General features: G+C 53.9%; 1 protein-coding gene across 1 annotated transcript in view; it reads left to right on the top strand.

Moving 5' to 3' along the window:
- Positions 1-17,630, top strand: part of LOC128275652 (mucin-19) — a 105,212-nt gene extending 87,582 nt beyond the window's left edge. Inside the window, exons 6-10 of the mRNA XM_053014232.1 lie at positions 9,239-10,351; positions 11,686-12,085; positions 12,240-12,390; positions 13,663-13,868; positions 13,941-17,630. Coding sequence (XP_052870192.1) covers positions 9,239-10,351; positions 11,686-12,085; positions 12,240-12,390; positions 13,663-13,868; positions 13,941-17,511 — 5,441 coding nt within the window. The 3' untranslated portion in view covers positions 17,512-17,630. The remainder of the gene's footprint in view (positions 1-9,238; positions 10,352-11,685; positions 12,086-12,239; positions 12,391-13,662; positions 13,869-13,940) is intronic.
- Positions 17,631-17,885: the final 255 nt, after the last annotated feature.

Below are 17,885 nucleotides of genomic sequence, written 5' to 3'. Positions count from 1 at the left end.
CACATTTTGTGTTTTCTCTCCCTCTCTCTCTCTCTCTATCTCTCGCGTGCGCGCGCTCTTTTTTCTATTCGCCCTTTGCCCTCTGTCAACATCACAATCAACACAAAACACCCAGTTTCGTCACTCTCTCTCTATATTTCTCACTCTGTTTTTCTCTCTCTCGAAGAGGCTCTAGTTTCTAGCAATGCAACCGCAAACTTGTTTGAAGTAGCGTTTGAATCAACACGCCACGCGTGTGTTCCGTTTGTTTGTTTGTTTGATTGTAGTTCTCAGCTCCTGTTCTTATCCTGTTTGTTTGATTTTTCTAGTTCCTTCTTTCTCTTTTTTACCACTTTTCAACTCTGTTTTATCGTTCCAACCTCCCGGTTTGGGGGGCTCTTTTTGCCTTTCTAGAGTTTCATAGTGACCGTTTCGCCGTTTGTTTAAGTAGTTTTCGCATTGGTAGTGTAAATTTTGTAGTTGTGTTTTCATTATTGCGCGCGCCGCTGCTGCCGGAACTTTGGCGCTTTTCAGTAGCTGGCCTTTTGTTTTTTGTTTCTAGTTTTCTAGATCGGAATCCATTCTACAATATCACAATACTTCCCCGATTCTTCATTTTCTTATTTCTTTATCGACATCAACGATTTGCGTCATCTTGCAAATTACTTTTTCCCACTTTTGGTCCCAAATGTAGTGATTTTACAGCATTTTCACATCCAGCCCTCCAAGCAGCGTAGTTCGGTAGCAGTAGGTAGTCGCAGTTCTTACGCGAGCAAACACAAACACTGCACCAACCACACGCCAGTCGCAATCCGTTGTTCTCATCCTTCCTTGGCCCGTTTAGTTTGCCGTTGGGCCCACCATCCTGCCCACTAGTACTGTAGTTGTGTCACCGAGATTAGGCGAGCTGTAGAGAGTGGTGGTTCCCCCGTGTGTGCGGCTCGAGCTGGTTTGGTTTGGTTTTGATTAACTTGTGGAGTTTTTCCTAATCCCGGTGGAGAGTGGAGTTTGTGCTCGTCTAGGGTGCCCCACATGCCATGCCGTACCTTTTGTATCTGTCTTGTGCAGCTAACATCCTAGTTCTTAACTTAGTGTTTTGTTTTTTAGTTTCCGTTTCGTGTTTGTGTCCTAATTCTGTCCGTCCGGGACGGACAAGCTCATCAAGCTCCCTCTCTTTCTCTCCCGGTGTACATTCGTAGCGAGTAGCGTAGTTAGTGAGCGTAGCGTTCTGCCGTGACGTGTGTGAAAGTCCTATCCGTGTTACTAATTCCTAATGCCGATTCCTCGACGGTCCTCGTCCGGAACTGTTGGGCCCACCGTCGCCTTCTTGTTGGACAAAGTTCTGCCAATGCTTCTGTGAACTGTGTGGGGCGAACCATCAGAAAAGACTCAATTCTTTCCGATTCAGTGTCCTGTCTTGATGTGGCTCTTCTTCGTGTCTTCAATTCTTCCTCCGGTTTTCGATTTCTGATCCATGTCCACTTCGAGTTTCCGAAGATTCGAATTCCGGAGTAGCACACGTGGGTAGGGTTGGTCGAAACTTCAGGCGTTCTTGGTCAGCATTCTCTGTACCTACATCATCATTGTGACGTCACCTCCAAAAACCCTTTTTCTTCACCTGTGTGCCTCTGTCTCTCTTTGCGTCAGGATCTCCCCGTGTGCTTCACTTACCGCGACGGTCTCGCTCCTTGCTGTCCCCGCTGCCCTATTACTCCCAGACCCTTCAAGAACCCAGAGACCAGCTACCAAATAAAACTCATCTTGTTGCATCTTCCAGAAGAGCAAAGCACGCAAAATGCCAATTCGGATGCACAGAATTCGGAGTCCTCGTCGTCGGCCGCCAGCATCACCACCGTCGTGCTGGTTGGGCCGCCGTCGGGCGCGACCCCCCGAACCATGAAACCTCCAAACCTGGACCCCAATTCGGAAAAACCGCTCGGCATCACCTCCACCGCTACCTACTCTTGCTCTTCTACTACCGCCACCTCAACTACTACTAGTTCTACTTCTGCTACTATTACTACTACCACTACTACTGTCACTACCACTTGCAATACCACCATCGCTAGTTGCGTGGCTGCGTCCGCCAGTACTATGGTCGGTCAGTACGTTGCGCCGTTTGCCGCCTCCTCCTCGACCTACTCGCCGGTCGTGGGACGCCAGATGTCCACTGGTGGTGGCGGCGGCGGTGCCCTGTACAGCAGCAGCTCGTCGGTCGCCAGCCTCGGTTCCGGTTCGCCGTCCTCCTCGTCCTTCTCCGACGCCTACATTCCTCTGATTCCCGGCACCTCGAGTCCCATGCTTGGCGCTGCCGGTGGTGGAGGAGCGTCCGTGTCCGGCGTGTCTGGACGCGGCGGTCTGTCCGGATCGCCCCGGCTCGGTGTGACCGCTCACTCGCCGAGTGGCCCGACGACCTATCGGCGGGCTTCGTTCGCGAAGCTTCCGCCCGAGGCTGGTGGCGGCGGCGGCGGCGCATTGTCGGCGCAGCAACGCCACTACCATCACCATCACCCCTCTCACCATGCGCTGGGCTCGTATGCCCTTCCGCCCACCGCTGGCCACTTCCATTCGCACCATCACCATCCCCCGGCCCATCACGGCCATCAGCACCACCACCACCCGGGGCTCCCGTCGGCGGCGGCGGTGGCGGCTGGACCCCCGCCAGGTACCAGCACCGGCCTCACAGGTTTCAGTAGTAGCACCAGTAGCAGCACCATCGTTGCCGCCGCCGCCACCACCACCACCGAGGTGGCGTCGTCATCGCCGTCGACTTCGTCGTCCTCCTCGACGACTGACCATGGTACGACCCCGAAGTGTTTTCTTTCTTCCGTTTCTTATTTTATACATTTCCACCCCCGGCTAATACTCCTCAATTTCCCCCGCACAATTGTCATCGTGTCACGGGGTCGGTTTTCCTTTCTCCCTTTCTCTCTGTCGCTCTGTCTCATTTCATTGTGTCGCCTGTGTTCTATGTCCTTTTGGGGGGAATCTGTTGCGGTGCGCTTGGCTTCTATTCCGTTATCCTTTTTCCGACGGGACGAGCTCCTGACCACCCTACGACACCCAGCTCGCTCTCTTTCTACCATTTCCTTCTGCTCTGTGTGCTGTGGTGGGCTTCCGCCAACAAAGCTTTCGCTTTCCGTCGCTTCCCGTGGCCGCTAATTCATATGCTATCCATCCCATCAATCTGTGTGCGCCTCTAACTCAACCCGCCCTCGACACAGCCTCCGCTTCATTTGTGGTGTTCATCGCTCACCGTGTCCTTCGAATGAACCCCGTGATGGTGCTGCTGCTGGTTCGGATATTACTTTCGCCTGTTGATGCCCATTCAGTGTTTCCCATTCACTCGCTCGCTCTCTGACAGACTCCTGCGTTACTCCTGCTGGTCCTGGTCACAGTCTCCTACGTTGTCCACAGGACACTTCGAAATGTACCCAAAGTAACTTGAACAACAACTTTTTTATGGCCACTGGCTACCATCGCCAAGATTGATGTATTTTTGGGGACCTAGAGCAGCTTCCCAAGCGACAAACACACGACGCGCGGGACACCCGTAGATCGACACCGGGAAACACACCCCGTGCGTGTCGTGTTGTGTGGTTTGTTTTGAAACACATCAACTAATAAATTAGTCATACCCAAGCGTGACTAATTGACTAGACGCCGGAGCGCGCCGCGCGTTGTAATGGGCAGCCAGCAGGGGCGCGCCTATTTTGGTGGGCTACTACTATAGGGATCTTTTAGGATTTTTTAATTTAATTTTCAATTTGTTGCCAGCGTTTTAATTGCCCCACCAATTTGCGGGGGCCCCCCGTTGTTGTCGTCGTCGCGAGCATAACGCTTGGCGCACCTCGTTAACGCCAGACGACGCACGACGAAGCATGAATTATTGATGACCCAACCATTGGGACTGCTCTATTTTGCTCTGGCCACCGTTGTGGTCAGTGTGATCTGCCTCTTGTTTGTTTTTTGTTTCTTCTTCTGTGTGTTCACCCCACAGAGGCCTAATCATAATATGCTGATTGGTTAGCTGGTAAGCGATCAGTACACGATAGAGGATCGCGCAGGGCTCGCAGGCTCTCCAAGCGATAAAAACATCCGTTCCGCATCCGCAGCCCCCGGTACACGCACCCAGAGACGCCTGTAGCGCTATTAAACGGTTTAAACGCGCTGAGCGCGATACGATCTTGACAAAGTAGTCAATGTTTACGGTGCCGGCGATGTTACTACACTGGACATCGTTTTGATGTTTCTTTTTACGCCATCGACCAGCGCTCGGTTCAGTAGCGACCTCCATTTCCGGTGGACTCGATCGATTTCACGTCGAACCTGCTGTTGGCTAACTCCAAATGATGCACTATCAATTATCATTATTCAGCTAGCGGGGTATTAGCCAACATCCTCAGGGACTCCAGCTTTCGGTCGTCGCACACTGGGATCGGCTCGCCTTGCATGTGCTCACAATTCGCTCTCTCTCTCTCCCTCTTTCGGTCTGTTTTCCTTTCCTGTCTTTCGATTCGAGTAGCTGCTCGAAAAGCGTCTTATCCTGTTCTGCATGATTTTCATTCGCATGCTGTGTGCTGGATGACAATTCTGGATGTTTGTTTACTTTTTCCTTCGCATGGACCTCATATTTTCGTGTGTTTTTTATTATCTACCTTATCTTCCCCTATTTCGAATGCATTCACCATTTTTTGCTCATCTAACAAACCGCGTGCGATCGCCATTCAGTCCCCATCTCGCACCTATTACTTCGTTCATCTCATCAATTCATTTGAGTGAACACGTATCGGACGGACGGAAGAAAAGCTTTTCCGAGCATCCTCGGAAAATGTGTGGCCCACGGCCATGGCTATTCCTTTCGTAGGAGAAAACGGGGGAAAAAAGAAAAGAAATGTGGGATCTTTGGTGTGGCCCTGGCGAGCGATCCTAGCCGAAAAAGAAAAGCAAACAAACCCTCGAAGAAGGAACAAACATAATTTCGTGGAAAGTTTCTCACTTACAAATCGGCTCCCTCTATCTGTCACGCCATTCCATGACGATGCAGTCACACGATTCACTCGATCACCGTTCATGATGCGATCATAAAATCAAAAACAGATTGGTTCATTTAAATTTTAGTTACCCCCTTTTACTTTCTTCACCAATTGGCTTTAGATGATACTTCTCGATACGTTAGAGAGTTTTGTTTTTTCTGTTTGACTTCTTCCTTTTATTCTGCTATTGCGGGCTTCGTTCCAATTTTTGTCTAAATTACACTCAACTACTCAACACACCGAAACACATCTCATCTCTAACGTCCCGTCACGCAGATGACATTTTGATTTTTTTTGTTTCCTTGTTTACTTTTCCTGTTCAAATTGGTACATTAAAGAAAATCCAAATTAAAATTGCTAAATTTTAAATACCCAAACCATTGGCTGTAGTGAGAAATGGTCCTCTACACTATCAATGTTTGTATTTCTTTCTTCTTCTCTTCCTATGCATATTGGCCTCTGTCCCCTTCCGGGGCACTCGACGTCTCTCTTCACCATTCCTATCTCCCGTATCCTTCCAATCCACCCGTGAATCCCATATTCGCCTCGCAGTGACGTCGAGCTGCTCCACGTCCTCGGCTGCGACGCCGTCGATGACGTCCTCGTCATCGGCGGCAGCGTCGGCGGCGGCGGCCGGCATGATGATGATGCTCCCGCCGTCGCCCTCGGCCTCGATGAGTAAGTTCCATCACTACGCCAGCACACGGCACGGCGGCGGCGGCGAAGGCTCCACGGGGGCCGCCACCCTCAGCAGCTTGCTGGCCAGCATTACGAACACGCTCCTGGGTGGTGGTGGCCCCTCCGTCGCTGCTACACCCATGGCAGTCGACTGTCCGGGTGCCGCGGGGGGCGGCGGCGGTGATGCCGGGAGTTCGTCCGGCAGTTTCTCCGGCAACTCCAGCTCCTCCCAATCGTCCTCGCGCTGCTCGTCGACGCTCAGCATCCAGACGGCGGTGCCACCCCCGTCACCACCGGCGGGGGTCGCCATCCTCATGGGGCCACCTCCTCCCCCGCCACCTCCTCCTCCCCCGCCACCACCACCGGCGACACCGCCGCCGTCGACGGCGGCAAAGTCGGTGGCCAGCACGAGGCGCCACCACGCCCGTAACCTCAGCTGCCACACGGCGGCCAACGGTTCTATCTACCTCTGCAACTCCAGCCACCCGCTGCGACGTTTGCGCAGCTCCCTGCGGCGCCACTCCGTCTCAGGTACGCCACCTCACGCCCGGCCCACTCGGGGGCCTCACTCGGATCCGCTTCGCTGCGATAGAGCCCGCCTTACCCGCCCCCTGTTTTCGAAGCAGACCCGCCAACCACCGTGACCTCTGCACCCGTTTCATCTCACCTCTCACGGTGCCCTCTCCTCCGGAGCGATGCTCTGTCTCTGTGTTCCGTTTTTATGTTTTGCTTTCATTCCATTTTCCATGATGTTTGCCGAAAATTCCGTCCAACTTTCATTTTGCCATCCCAACCATGGGGTGGGTGTTTTGGAAATGTGGCCCATCGGAAGGTGGCCCCTCATTATCGATAACCGTGGCACGTGCCATCAACACCACAGACGGGGTCGAAATCCGGTGTGGGGAGTTTCCGTTCTGGGCCACTGACGGGTGAAACGACGGGTATCAACACACACAGACTCATTAGGCCGCGGATATTAAACGAAAATTAATTGAACCTTTTGAGGTAAGCCGCAATCAGTAACACGCGGGCGCGTGTTGTTATTGCGGCGGATTTATGGGGCATTTCAGGTGCACCACCGTGCAACGTATCCTCCCCCTAAATGGATGCGTCTTGGCCTTATCTAAACAAATGCCGGAGGGTTGCGCAGAAACGCACGGGTTGTTTTCGTGACTTCGGCTCCCGTGACCGGGATTGATTAGCGGCGCGGGATTGATCGTGACCGTGGAACCGTGGAAAGAGAAAGATAAATTATATTTACTTTCGAAACAAATGGCCACGCCTGTGCAGTGTACCGTTGCAGCGCCAGGCGCAGCTCACGGATGCAGTTTAAGGTGCGCACAACCTTTCCTTTAAGCGCTCCCTATCGCTCATTGGAATTAAGTGTTGCTTTTAATTGATGTGTGCCGGTGCACGGAGAACGAAATGCGATCCCCTGGAACTAGCAACGGAGGAGTAGACCGTTCACTGAACCGTAATGTTCTTTTTCTTCGCGTTCTATCAGCTGTCTGTCGTCGGTCCAACAGGAACGTTAAGTTGGGGTGCTGCTAAGCCAATAGAATTCATTACCTTCGAAAGCGAAGAGTCTATCAAAGGACTGGACCCATTCGAGGTGGGTTTTACTAGTAAATGATCAATTCATGTGTGTCGTAAGGTTATCTAAACCTCAAAAGACCATACACTGTGCGCTACTGCATGTCGTTCCAACCGGGTCAATATCAACCTTGTGTAATTCCCCGAAATCTCTCGCCCCTTTGGCGATCGCGTCCGGTTAATCATACACCCATTCCACTTTAATATGCGTTAAAGTAATAATTTCCGCACAACCCGCGCGGCGGCCATTCCATAAAGCTTAAGCACCGGAAAGCTTTATTGCAGACTTTTGATGAAGTGAGGAAAACGATCGCCGCTGGGAAGTGGGTGCAATTTTTGCAATGCCTCCGCTGTCCCCCTGACCCTCCGCTGGCCCGCCGCGATAGAGACATTACTCGGGCGTAAATTTCGGGAAAACTACGCCAACCCACTCAACAACCCAGGAAGGGAGGCCGTATAATTCATCAATTGGCAATCGTAACTTATTCATTTATACGTTCACGCCCAGAAGTACTCATCTTCAGCGATAAATATATCATTGCTGTGTGCCCGCAGCAATATGTGTATAATGTTGCAAAATATGTGTGTGGACTGACCACTGTGCACTGTGATTTTGTGCGAATTAAATTTGCTGCCTACGGGGAACCGTTCCGTCGTTTTATTTTGCTGTCTTCTGCTGTGGGTTTTCCCGTGGGGGTTTTCCTTCTCGCCGTAAATCGAATCGCGCCACTGCTGTTGCTATTGCTGTTGTCGTCGTCGTTTTCGTCGTTGTTGTTGTTTGGATCTCGTCCTCCGGTTGTTTCGTATGGCTTCATTAGATACTTCATTTAACCTACACCCCAAAATTACGGTACATTTAGCCCCCTAGGTCGTAGCTCGATAGCGCTGGCTCTCTACTAACCTCCTCTATTCTAGACGTAACATGTGGCGGGGAATCCTATGTAGTGGTTGTACAGGAAACAGTACGCTTTTAGGTCCGTAGTCGCCAGATGTTGCACTGTCCGTGGGGTTCTATATAATATCGTGGGTCCAACAAACCCGCCCATAGAGAGACCGATCGTGTAGATCTTCGGAACCGGGCGTGTAGAACCATCGTCCGGGGGAGTAATAACCGCCTAACACAATCACCCACCCCACCTGCGTAAGGATGTGCGTAATTAAAAGTTGTAGCTCTTCGGAACACCACCATCGCCGTGTGTCGCCACGCGCCATGCGCCGATGGGGCTGAAATACGAACCTCATAAAGATGATTTATAGTCCCCCCGCAGTTGGGCGAGGTCCACCGTTTCGTACCGCGTTTTTGTTTCGCGGTTAATGCGATAGCGAAAATCGCGAACGACCCGGAACCCCGGAACATCGAACTACAATCGCGCGAATGCTACGGAATCAGTCACGCACAAAATCCGCCACTCCGTGCTCGGGAGTATCATAAATCCTCATCCAGTTCATCACTTCGGTTAACGAAGCTAATTGATGGTTGAAATCGGCCGCGTTCCGGATATGCTCATCAAGGTCCGCATTAAAGATGGCATGCTGCCCGCACCCCATTTGCTTGCATCTCCAAAGAATGTCCCCGATTCGAAATCTCCCAGTTCCTGTAACTAACGCGCTAACTGGTCCAGATTCTTGAATGAAGATCTGGTCTAGACTCTAGACCTGAACCACTCACCTCTGCTGCTGCTTCGTAACTTCGGCTAACAGTTCCCTTCACTGGTGGCTAGCGCGTGTACAGTACTAACTTCGTCGGGCTCCGGGAAACACTTCCGGAACACTCCTTGGACCTCTAGACCTCGTGACGCCCGACGAATAACGAAAACTCCGTCGGAGATACGGGTACACTACCCCCAGCATCGAGACACACCAATTCCCCCACAAACACACACACACACGCCCACAGCCACGAGAGTGTGTTCAATCTGTTTTCTCTTTACCGTTTGTCTCTCTATCCGCAGTTACTACATCCGCATCCATCTCCGCCGGGGTATTCCATCAAAGAGCTTTATCATTGCCCAGCGCCCCCATGTTAGGCCATTCTCCCCATAGCGTTACGAACCATTTGAGTGCGATCCATGCGAGTAGTAGTGCCCGATCTTCCTCCCAGAACAGCGTCTCGGCCGGTTGCGGTGTTGGTGGTGCTGCTGCTGGTGGTGGTGTGATCTTCGTTGGCGGAAGTCAGCAAGGATTGACCAACGGCGGCGGTGGCCGGATGGGCACGATCCAACCGGTACACCATCGAACCCGATCGCTGCCCCTCACCGAGGAGTCGGCGATCCGTGTCACCAGCTTGACGTCCGGGCATCATCATCATCTTCAGTACTACACTCAAGGACCACCACCGGGAGGTGGCGGCGCGACCAGCACGATACCCCACCGGAAGTCCTCGTCCTATCTGCTGTCAGCCGCGAACCTGCACGTCGTTCCGGCGAATGGCGGCTGTTCGCCACCGCCACCGCTGTTGTCCACCTCGCCCCACTACCAGTGCCAGGAGGTCCCACCGATGTCGAACGGTGCTGGAACGGAGTCACCGTCGTTCGCCTCGCTGGTCCCGTCGCGCAGCTCGATGGAGAGCATAATCGAGGATCAGCGAGGTTACCTGCCGATGGATCTGAAGAAGCCCGAACCGAATGATGGTGCTGGTGGCCACCATCAGATGCAACTGATCAGTCGCCTGTTGCGAAGCAGCAACCTACAGTTCACTACGTCCCCATCGTCGTCGGTGCCAGGTCAGCAGAAGCTCAAGATGACCCTGCAGACGGCCGTGTCCTCCGGTTCACCGTCGTCGTCGTCATCCTTCTCGTCACTGACGCACCACCACCATCACCACCACCATCACCAGCACGGCAACGGAGGTAGCAGCAGTGGCGGCGGCAACGGCAGCAGCAACAGCAACAGCAACAATGGCGCCCTCGGTAGTTGTAGTAATCCCTCACAGTGCAGTAGCAGTAGCAATTGCAATCACGCTAGTAGCCATAAGAGCACGAACGAACGTTCCTCGCCCGCGGCGCTGCGGCGCCTGAACGGTGGTGGCCGCACTGCTGGCGCCGGCAGTAGTACGATCAGCAGGAGTATGTATTCTGTATTTCATTTGATCCTTTTTTTCCTTTCTTTCCACCTTTTATTCCTTTTATTTTGCATTTGCATTTTGTTCTATACACACTTTTGTTCTTTTCGTTCCCACAACTCTTTACTTCTTTACTCCGTTTTCGCACTCTGTTCGCCTTCTTTGGCCTTTGGCCGTTTTGTTTTCTCGTTTGATTTCGTAGTTTTATGTTATTTTTGTGTTCCATTTTACTTTTGGTCCGTTCCGAAGTTTCTGTTTCTCGTTTCGGATGTTTGTTTTTAACTTTTTGCGCTTACATTATTTAGTCACTTTACTTTTTATGTGTTTTTCCAATATTTTTTCGATGTTTGTTCCTTCCTTCGAGGCAAAATTCCGCGAGTCGCAGTGTGTGAATTCGATCCTTTCCTTTCGGCGTAAAGTTCTACCAAATTGGCAGCAACCACAGGGGGTGTTTTGGGGGAATCCTTTCTGCGGGGGGATGAACCGTTAGGCATTAGGATGACGGCTCGTAGATCACCTTCTACTTCGATCGGAGCAAATATGTGATCGGGGAACGCTACAGGGTCTTGGTCATCGGTGTTTGTTGCGTCGATAGGAGTAATAGCTCCTCGTGGACCAGTCGGGCCCGGTCCATCCACGGTCTAACGCACATTTCACGGTTGGGACCACAAACATACACCCCTTATCATCACCACCCCATCCTCATCCGAATCACTATCACCGCATCATATGATAGTGTGTTGTGTGTGCGTGTTGAGTTTACTCCGTCGTCGTTGTTTGAAGTGTGTGTTGGTATGCGCAAGAGAGTAAAGCAAGTATTTATCCCGCACTCCGTTGTTTGCATGCACCCAACACCCACCATCCAACCCATATTGTCGTGTTGATCCTCTGGTGTGAATCACCACCCCTTTCTGCGATCCTGCCTTTCTCACAACAAACGCAATGCTTCTCCTGGATCGTCCTCCTGGATACTATATCAAAACTGCATCTGCATCTCGAAATTATGGTTTCGTGTCCTTTCTTTCCTACTCGAAACTACTACTAATCAACACCCCCTATCGCGAGAGATGGCCGCACCGCAACAGGCGGTCATCGACGTCAGCGGGATGATCGCGCATGCGATCTTGCTTTCCTTCTCTGTCTCTCTATCTCGCTATCTTTCTCTATCTCACTCCTCTTGATATGAACTGCCCCACGCGGAAGTTTGGCGATCTCTCGCCTGCTTCCTGCGGTTCCGGGAGTAGTTCCGGGCCGGTAGAAGGTAGAAGCGACCAAACCAAGCGATCCTCACTAATCTCGCACTATTGTTTTGTCAACCCTCCGGGGCGGCTTGTGCAGGTATCGCCATTGCGCGCGAACGTTGCGACAGTCTTCCATCGCGTAACCGCACGACCAGCGAAACGATGCCGCATCAGCAGCAGCTGCAGCACCAGCTCCAGCAGCAGCAGCAACAGCAGCAACAGTACCACCAGCAGCTGATCCTGAACAGTGGCGGCATGCCGCCGCCCCGGATGATCCCCAGCAATCGGCCCCACTCGATGCACATCAGCAGCAGCTGCCACAGCCACAGTCCGCCGGTCAACTCGTCGCCACTCAGCCCGCCGCCTCAGCCCGGCGGCAGCGGCGCCTACTCGACCGGAAGTGACGGTTCGTCGCTCAGCATCGACGAGTCGACGGACAGCTTCATCACCGGTTCGCTCACCCCGGACGAGGGCAATGGCTTTTCTAAGGTCATTAAGTGAGTGCAACAGAACAAGCCCACGAGCTTCCGGTTCCGCGCACCGTCGCCCCCCTTCTTCATCTCACGCCCTCCGCGTTTTTTTCGTTCTTTCTTTTTGGGCTTCCGCCGTTTTCGCCACCGTACGCACACCCTCACCACCCTTCGCGTGCAGTCAACTCAATTCCGGCGGCTCGATACCGGAGGAAAACTCGGAGGAGTTCATCAAGGACTACAGCCATATCGATCTGCGGACCGGCGGCGGACTGCCGCACCATCTCCATCACCACAGCCACCATCATCATCACGATGACTACGGAGCGCAGGTTAGTACGCGGATCGGTTGGTCGCAGGGGTGACTGCTGCTGCTTCTTCGTGTGCATTGGGAGCGTATTTTGAAAGGTGTCCTTTTTTGCGGTGTAAGAATGGTGCACACGACATCCGGCGAGATCCGATCGTAGTTTGCACCGGACAAATAATATGTCTGGTGAACGTTCACCAAATTGGTCTACGATATTCGATCAAGTGGTTTTTTGGAAAGGGAAGCTGTCAAGCTTTTAATCCTTTTTTTATCTGTAACGTCCCATCTGAAGAAAGCGTTGGTGATGTTTATCAGTAAACAGTTGTGAGGAGTGAATCTCATTTCACCTCTGTCAGAGGCAGAATTTGCTGTTCGGTCACAATGTGAGCTTCGCGGGTTACTACAGTGGAAAGCAAAAAGAAGTTTAGTTCAAGGACACCAAAGATTCTACGAAATACGAGGATGAAAATTTAATTTAGGCAGCCAAAAACGTTATAAAAGATGTGTAAATGATAGTTTTGCTGTATTTGAGGATCTTTGAAACAGAAGAAAATTTTTAACCAAACAAATTTAGAAAAAGATAAATTCCACCTACGCGAAAACAAGTTTAGTATCCGTATTTCGTTTAGTATTTCCTAATGTTCATTTAGCCCTGATATAGCAGAAAGTTTCCTTTTTACAATGATAATTGAGTCATACCAAAAAATCATCACTCCAGAGCAGCTTTTCTCACAATAAGGGAGGCCTTAGTTAGATATCGATTTTTTTTTAAGATTTAGGCAAGATTTTTTTACATTCTATTTTACAAATGTAATTTAATCTTCATAATTTTGTTCTTGCTGAACTTCAACCTAACATTCAACGTCACAAAAAAAGCGATTCAAAAAGAAGATATCCCCATTTTTTACATATTAAAATGTGCATTAGCTACACTTCTTTTGGCTTTCCGTACACAATTCGGGAAGTTGAATAGCACCACATCACAATCGTAAGTAGGCCGCGCCAATGAGACATTTTGAGATCGGCGGCTTGCGGTGATTGGATGTGCTCACTAGCCGAGTGAGAAACGTTCACCGTCGGCCAGAAAAAGGACATCTCACTTTATAAAACACTGGCGAAGCTGACGGTGTGTCGATCACCCCCATCGTGTTTACGAAGCGCAAGGATCGTTTGATGGAAACAGTTCAGTTGTTGCAAAATACATTCCTCTACTCACACGCACACACTCACACCCAATGCCACCATTTTGCATGCAAAAAAAAAATCCGTGTCGTCGGCAAGGAATCCACCGCATCAGCATCACCTTAATTCCTTTTCGCTTCCCATACCGCAGGGCATGATGGGGCGCCGCGGCGGCAGTCCGGCCCCACCGTCGACGGTCGGTTCCGTGGAGGGCGGCAGCAGCGCGTACATGGAGATGTGCAGCCCGAGCGGCAGCTCCCCGGGCGACCCGTCCGGCAGCTGCTACATGGCGATGTCCCCGGTGGCCGACTATTCGCGCGGGTAAGTAGCCAGCGGATCTCGGCATCCCTATCCTGTCCATTTCTCACACGCCCGTCCCGTTCTTCATTGCAGTCTGTGTAGCAGCTCGAGTGCCCACAGCCGAGCGTCCAGCTTGGCGGAGGATCTCGTCGACGGGTACGTCCCGATGAGCATGCCCCGTGTCGTGTCCTCCGCGGTACCCACTGTGCTGCAGCCATCGGAGGAGTACCTCAGCATGGACCTTGGCACGCTGAACGGAGGAACTGGCGGTGGTGGCCCGAACACGCTCACTAATCGGCTCGCCAATGCCGCTGGTGGCGGCGGCGGCGGCGGAATGTCGTCGGCCGCATCGAGCTGCAGCATCACGTCCGGCACACCGTCAACCGATTTGCGACTGTCACTGGAGAAGGTCCCGGCCTACATCGGCCAATCCGGGCCGGACGATTGCGACATGATGCTGAACGATCGGCCCCACCGCACGTACTCGGTCGGCAGCCGGCCGGAGCACAACAAGCGCAAGCTGCGCCTCGACATACTCAGCACGGGTGACGGCTGCGGGAACGGAGGAGGCAACGGTGGTGGAGGATCGGCCAGTTCCCGGGTGCGAGCGTTCTCGGTAGGATCGCGCGCCAAAGTACCCCGCTCAGATGGGGGGCGCGTCGGGGGATACGGTGCCGGAACGGCGATCATCGTGCCGTTCCTGTCGGCCAACGAGAGCAACAACAACAGCAACAGCAGCATTTCGAATGCCGGCAGCAGCTACGCCAGCGGTGGCGTTGGTGGCGGAAGTGGCATGATGATGCACCTCGACGAAACGCTCGGTACGGGAACGGGCGGCGGCGGCAACGGCGGTGGAGCAGGAGGTCTGTTGGGCAAGAAGTCGAGCAGTGGCTCGCTGCTACCGGACGGTGGACCCAGCGTCGTGAAGCTGACGGCCCACGGATCGTTCGATCGGATGGGTGATCTGATGGAGATCGACTACTCGCTGCCGACTCGAGCGGCGGGACCGAATGGCGCGGCGGGTAGCAGTAGCACCCCGCTCAAGAAAGTGTCCCAGTCCGAGCCCGGAATGGAGGATTACCTCGACATGTCGGGAGGGAGCAACAACAACAACAACAACGGTGACACGGAGGAGGACGCCCGACGAGCGGCCATCGTCGCGTCACACGCCGTCGCCGGGTACGTGGAGATGCGCCCGGGACGGCTCAACTCGCAGTCCTCGACGTCGGCGGCCCCGGTGGAGGAAAGCGACTATCTCAACATGACCCCCGGAGGCGGTGGCCACGATGTGCCCGACTGCCCGGCGGCCACGATACTGTCACCCAAAACGACCAGCTCGCCGATACAGATCCTAAACTCGCCGAAAAAGTTCGCCACACCGGCCGGTCCCAGCCAGCAGCCAGCGATCGCCAGTGGGAGCGGAGGCGCCAGGAACAACAACTACCTCGAAATGTACCCTCGGCTGATGGGGACGGCTCAGCCAGCGGCGGCCACCCGTGCCACCCGGCAAGTCGCTACGAAAGTACCTTCGGAAGACTACCTGAACATGAGCCCGCTGATGATGAGCGGGACGGACAGTGGCAGCGAAGAGAAGATGATGCACCCGGACACGGAGGATGACGTCGCGGACCCGCTGGTGGAATCGTCCAGCGCACCGGAAGGCTACATGGAGATGTCGTGGCCTCACAACCTCAGTGCCACCTCGGGCGCCCCTGGCGACGTTTGCATGAAACCGCCGGCCAGCGATGACGACTACATGAACATGTCGTGCGGTAGCGGTGGCGGTGGATCGGAGGATCGACTATCGTCGGCCCCGATCACCATTCATCCGTCGCCCGGCAAGTGTCGGCTCGATCTGAGCGAAGAGTCCAAGGACGACGGAGCGGACGGTGGTGTTTCAAACATCCCTACCTATCTGCCCCTGTTGGGCCAGAATCCGGATTCGGCACGCAAAAACACGGTCTGTCTGCAGCAGCACCAGCACCAACAGCAGCAGCAGCAGCAACAGAGTGGAAGTGGGATCCAGACGACGACCGGCCAACAGAGCGGCTGGGTGGGTTTTAGTCCGTCGAAAGCAAACTCCGCCCTGGCGCGCGCTCGGTGCGATTCCCGTGACAGCGGTATCGTAACACCGTCCGGCAGCCAGGCCACCATCTTCCCGTTCAGCCCCGGCAGTCCGACGAAACCGTTTCCGGGCGACACGAAAAAGGAACCGCTCGAGGACCTGAGTCAAAACTATGCCGAGTTGAGTCTGGGACGCCAGCAGCAGCAGCAGCAACAGCAGCAGTCGGTCGCTAAAGCCGAACCGGACTACGTCAACTACTGTCCCGCGGTGCCGCGGTCCAGTAATCCCACCACACCGACGGATCTGGCACCGTCGCTGCGGAGTCGCCTCGCGGAGGACGATGGCGCGGGCGATTACGCTCTAATGAACCCCGCCAGCAGCCGGAAGCTGTCGACCACCTCGATGGGTGCCACCGGGACCGGCGGAGCGAGTAGCGCCGGTGGCTCCACGAGCTCCAACAGCGGAGGCACCAATGCCACGACGGCCGTCAACGCACCACCGGTGCTGGTGGCAAAAAAATCTACGCTCCTCTCGAACCATCCGGCTGCAGCCGCGGCGATGGGTTTCAAGCCGATCGCCTCGTCGCAGGACACGGAACTGCTGCGATCGGCTACGACGGTAGTCACCGCCGGCACTTCGCACTCCGCGAGACCGAGCTACGCCCGTCAGCTGTCCGAGTGGCGCGTGATAAGCGCGGAACCGACTACCAGCAGCGGGGTGGAGCCAGCGATCGCTGTGGGTGATCGTAGCCCGCGGCCAAACAGTGTCAACAGTGAGCTGATCGGGGCTAGGGATCGCACACCCGGGATCACCGGGACCACCGGGCCGGGAACGTCCAGCGGTAGTGGCGTGGCGATGCGGCCCAGTTCGGCCAACAGTGAGCGACTTCCGAGCATATCAGCAGCCACGACCGCCACCTCGTCATCCGCGTCGTCCACGTCGACGCTTTGCGAGAGCAAAAACCAAAGCCCATCGGCGTCGTGCACGGCCCTCGCGGGTCTGGGGCTGGCCCCCGGCAGTAGCGGTGGGGCGCGGCCCGACTCCGTGAGCTCCATCACCGATCCGCACATCATCTCGCGGCCACCCTCGGTGAGCTCCGAGCGGGAGCTTCACTACGCCAGTCTCGATCTGCCGCCCTGCACCAAGCTGCCCTCGAGCAGCGCGGTGGGCACCGCCGCCGGTCCAACGGCGCCGATACCGACAACGCCCGGAGCCGGAGCGGTGCAAAAGATGGACGTCGACGAACCGCCGGTCGGTTTGATGTCGAACGACAGTCACAGCTCGATCGACTCCATGAACTCTAGCCCTAGTCCGAGCGCGGGGTGTAGTGCCGGGCTGTCCTCTTCCTCCCAGCAGCAGCAACAGCAGCAACTGGTGCGTTGTTCCGCCTTCACCTACGCCCAGATCGATTTCGTCCGGTCCGTGGCGCAGGCGCAAAAGCAGCACCAACAACAACAGCAGCAGCAGCAGCAGCAACAACATTCACAACCCTCAGCGGCTGGCCCCGGGGGCACTGCGGCTGCTGGCCCTGGTGGAAGTGGTAGCGGAAGTGGCCCCAGTAGTGCCACCGGCAGCGCCCCTCAGTCATCGCAAGCGTAAGCACGCTCACGCTGTGCTCGTGGCGTTTCGTGTTTTGTACTTTCTTTTGTTCCATTGTCACGTTCTCTTAACTTATATTTAGCCACTAAGTAACACCAATTTTCCTATCATGATGCATTGAGCACAGAACAGATGGAGATGATGAAGAAAAAACAAACCCCTGTAAAGCATATGTAAAAAGTAAACAAAATTGCAAACAGTAGCTTAGAAGAAGTAGCTAAAAGAGTCGCAAACAAACAAGGGACAACGCGAAAGCGAAACAGAAGACAGACCATAGGAAAATGTACCGTTAACTGCCAACAACAAGATGGAAATAAATCGCAAATCGAAGGAAAGAAGATGCATATACACACACACAGAAACAGATATACAAC

Source organism: Anopheles cruzii, chromosome 3 (assembly GCF_943734635.1).
Source record: "Anopheles cruzii chromosome 3, idAnoCruzAS_RS32_06, whole genome shotgun sequence".
In the NCBI taxonomy this organism is placed as follows: domain Eukaryota; kingdom Metazoa; phylum Arthropoda; class Insecta; order Diptera; family Culicidae; genus Anopheles; species Anopheles cruzii.
The sequence above is the reverse complement of the archived record's forward strand: the minus strand, read 5'-3'. Positions and strand labels throughout refer to the sequence as shown.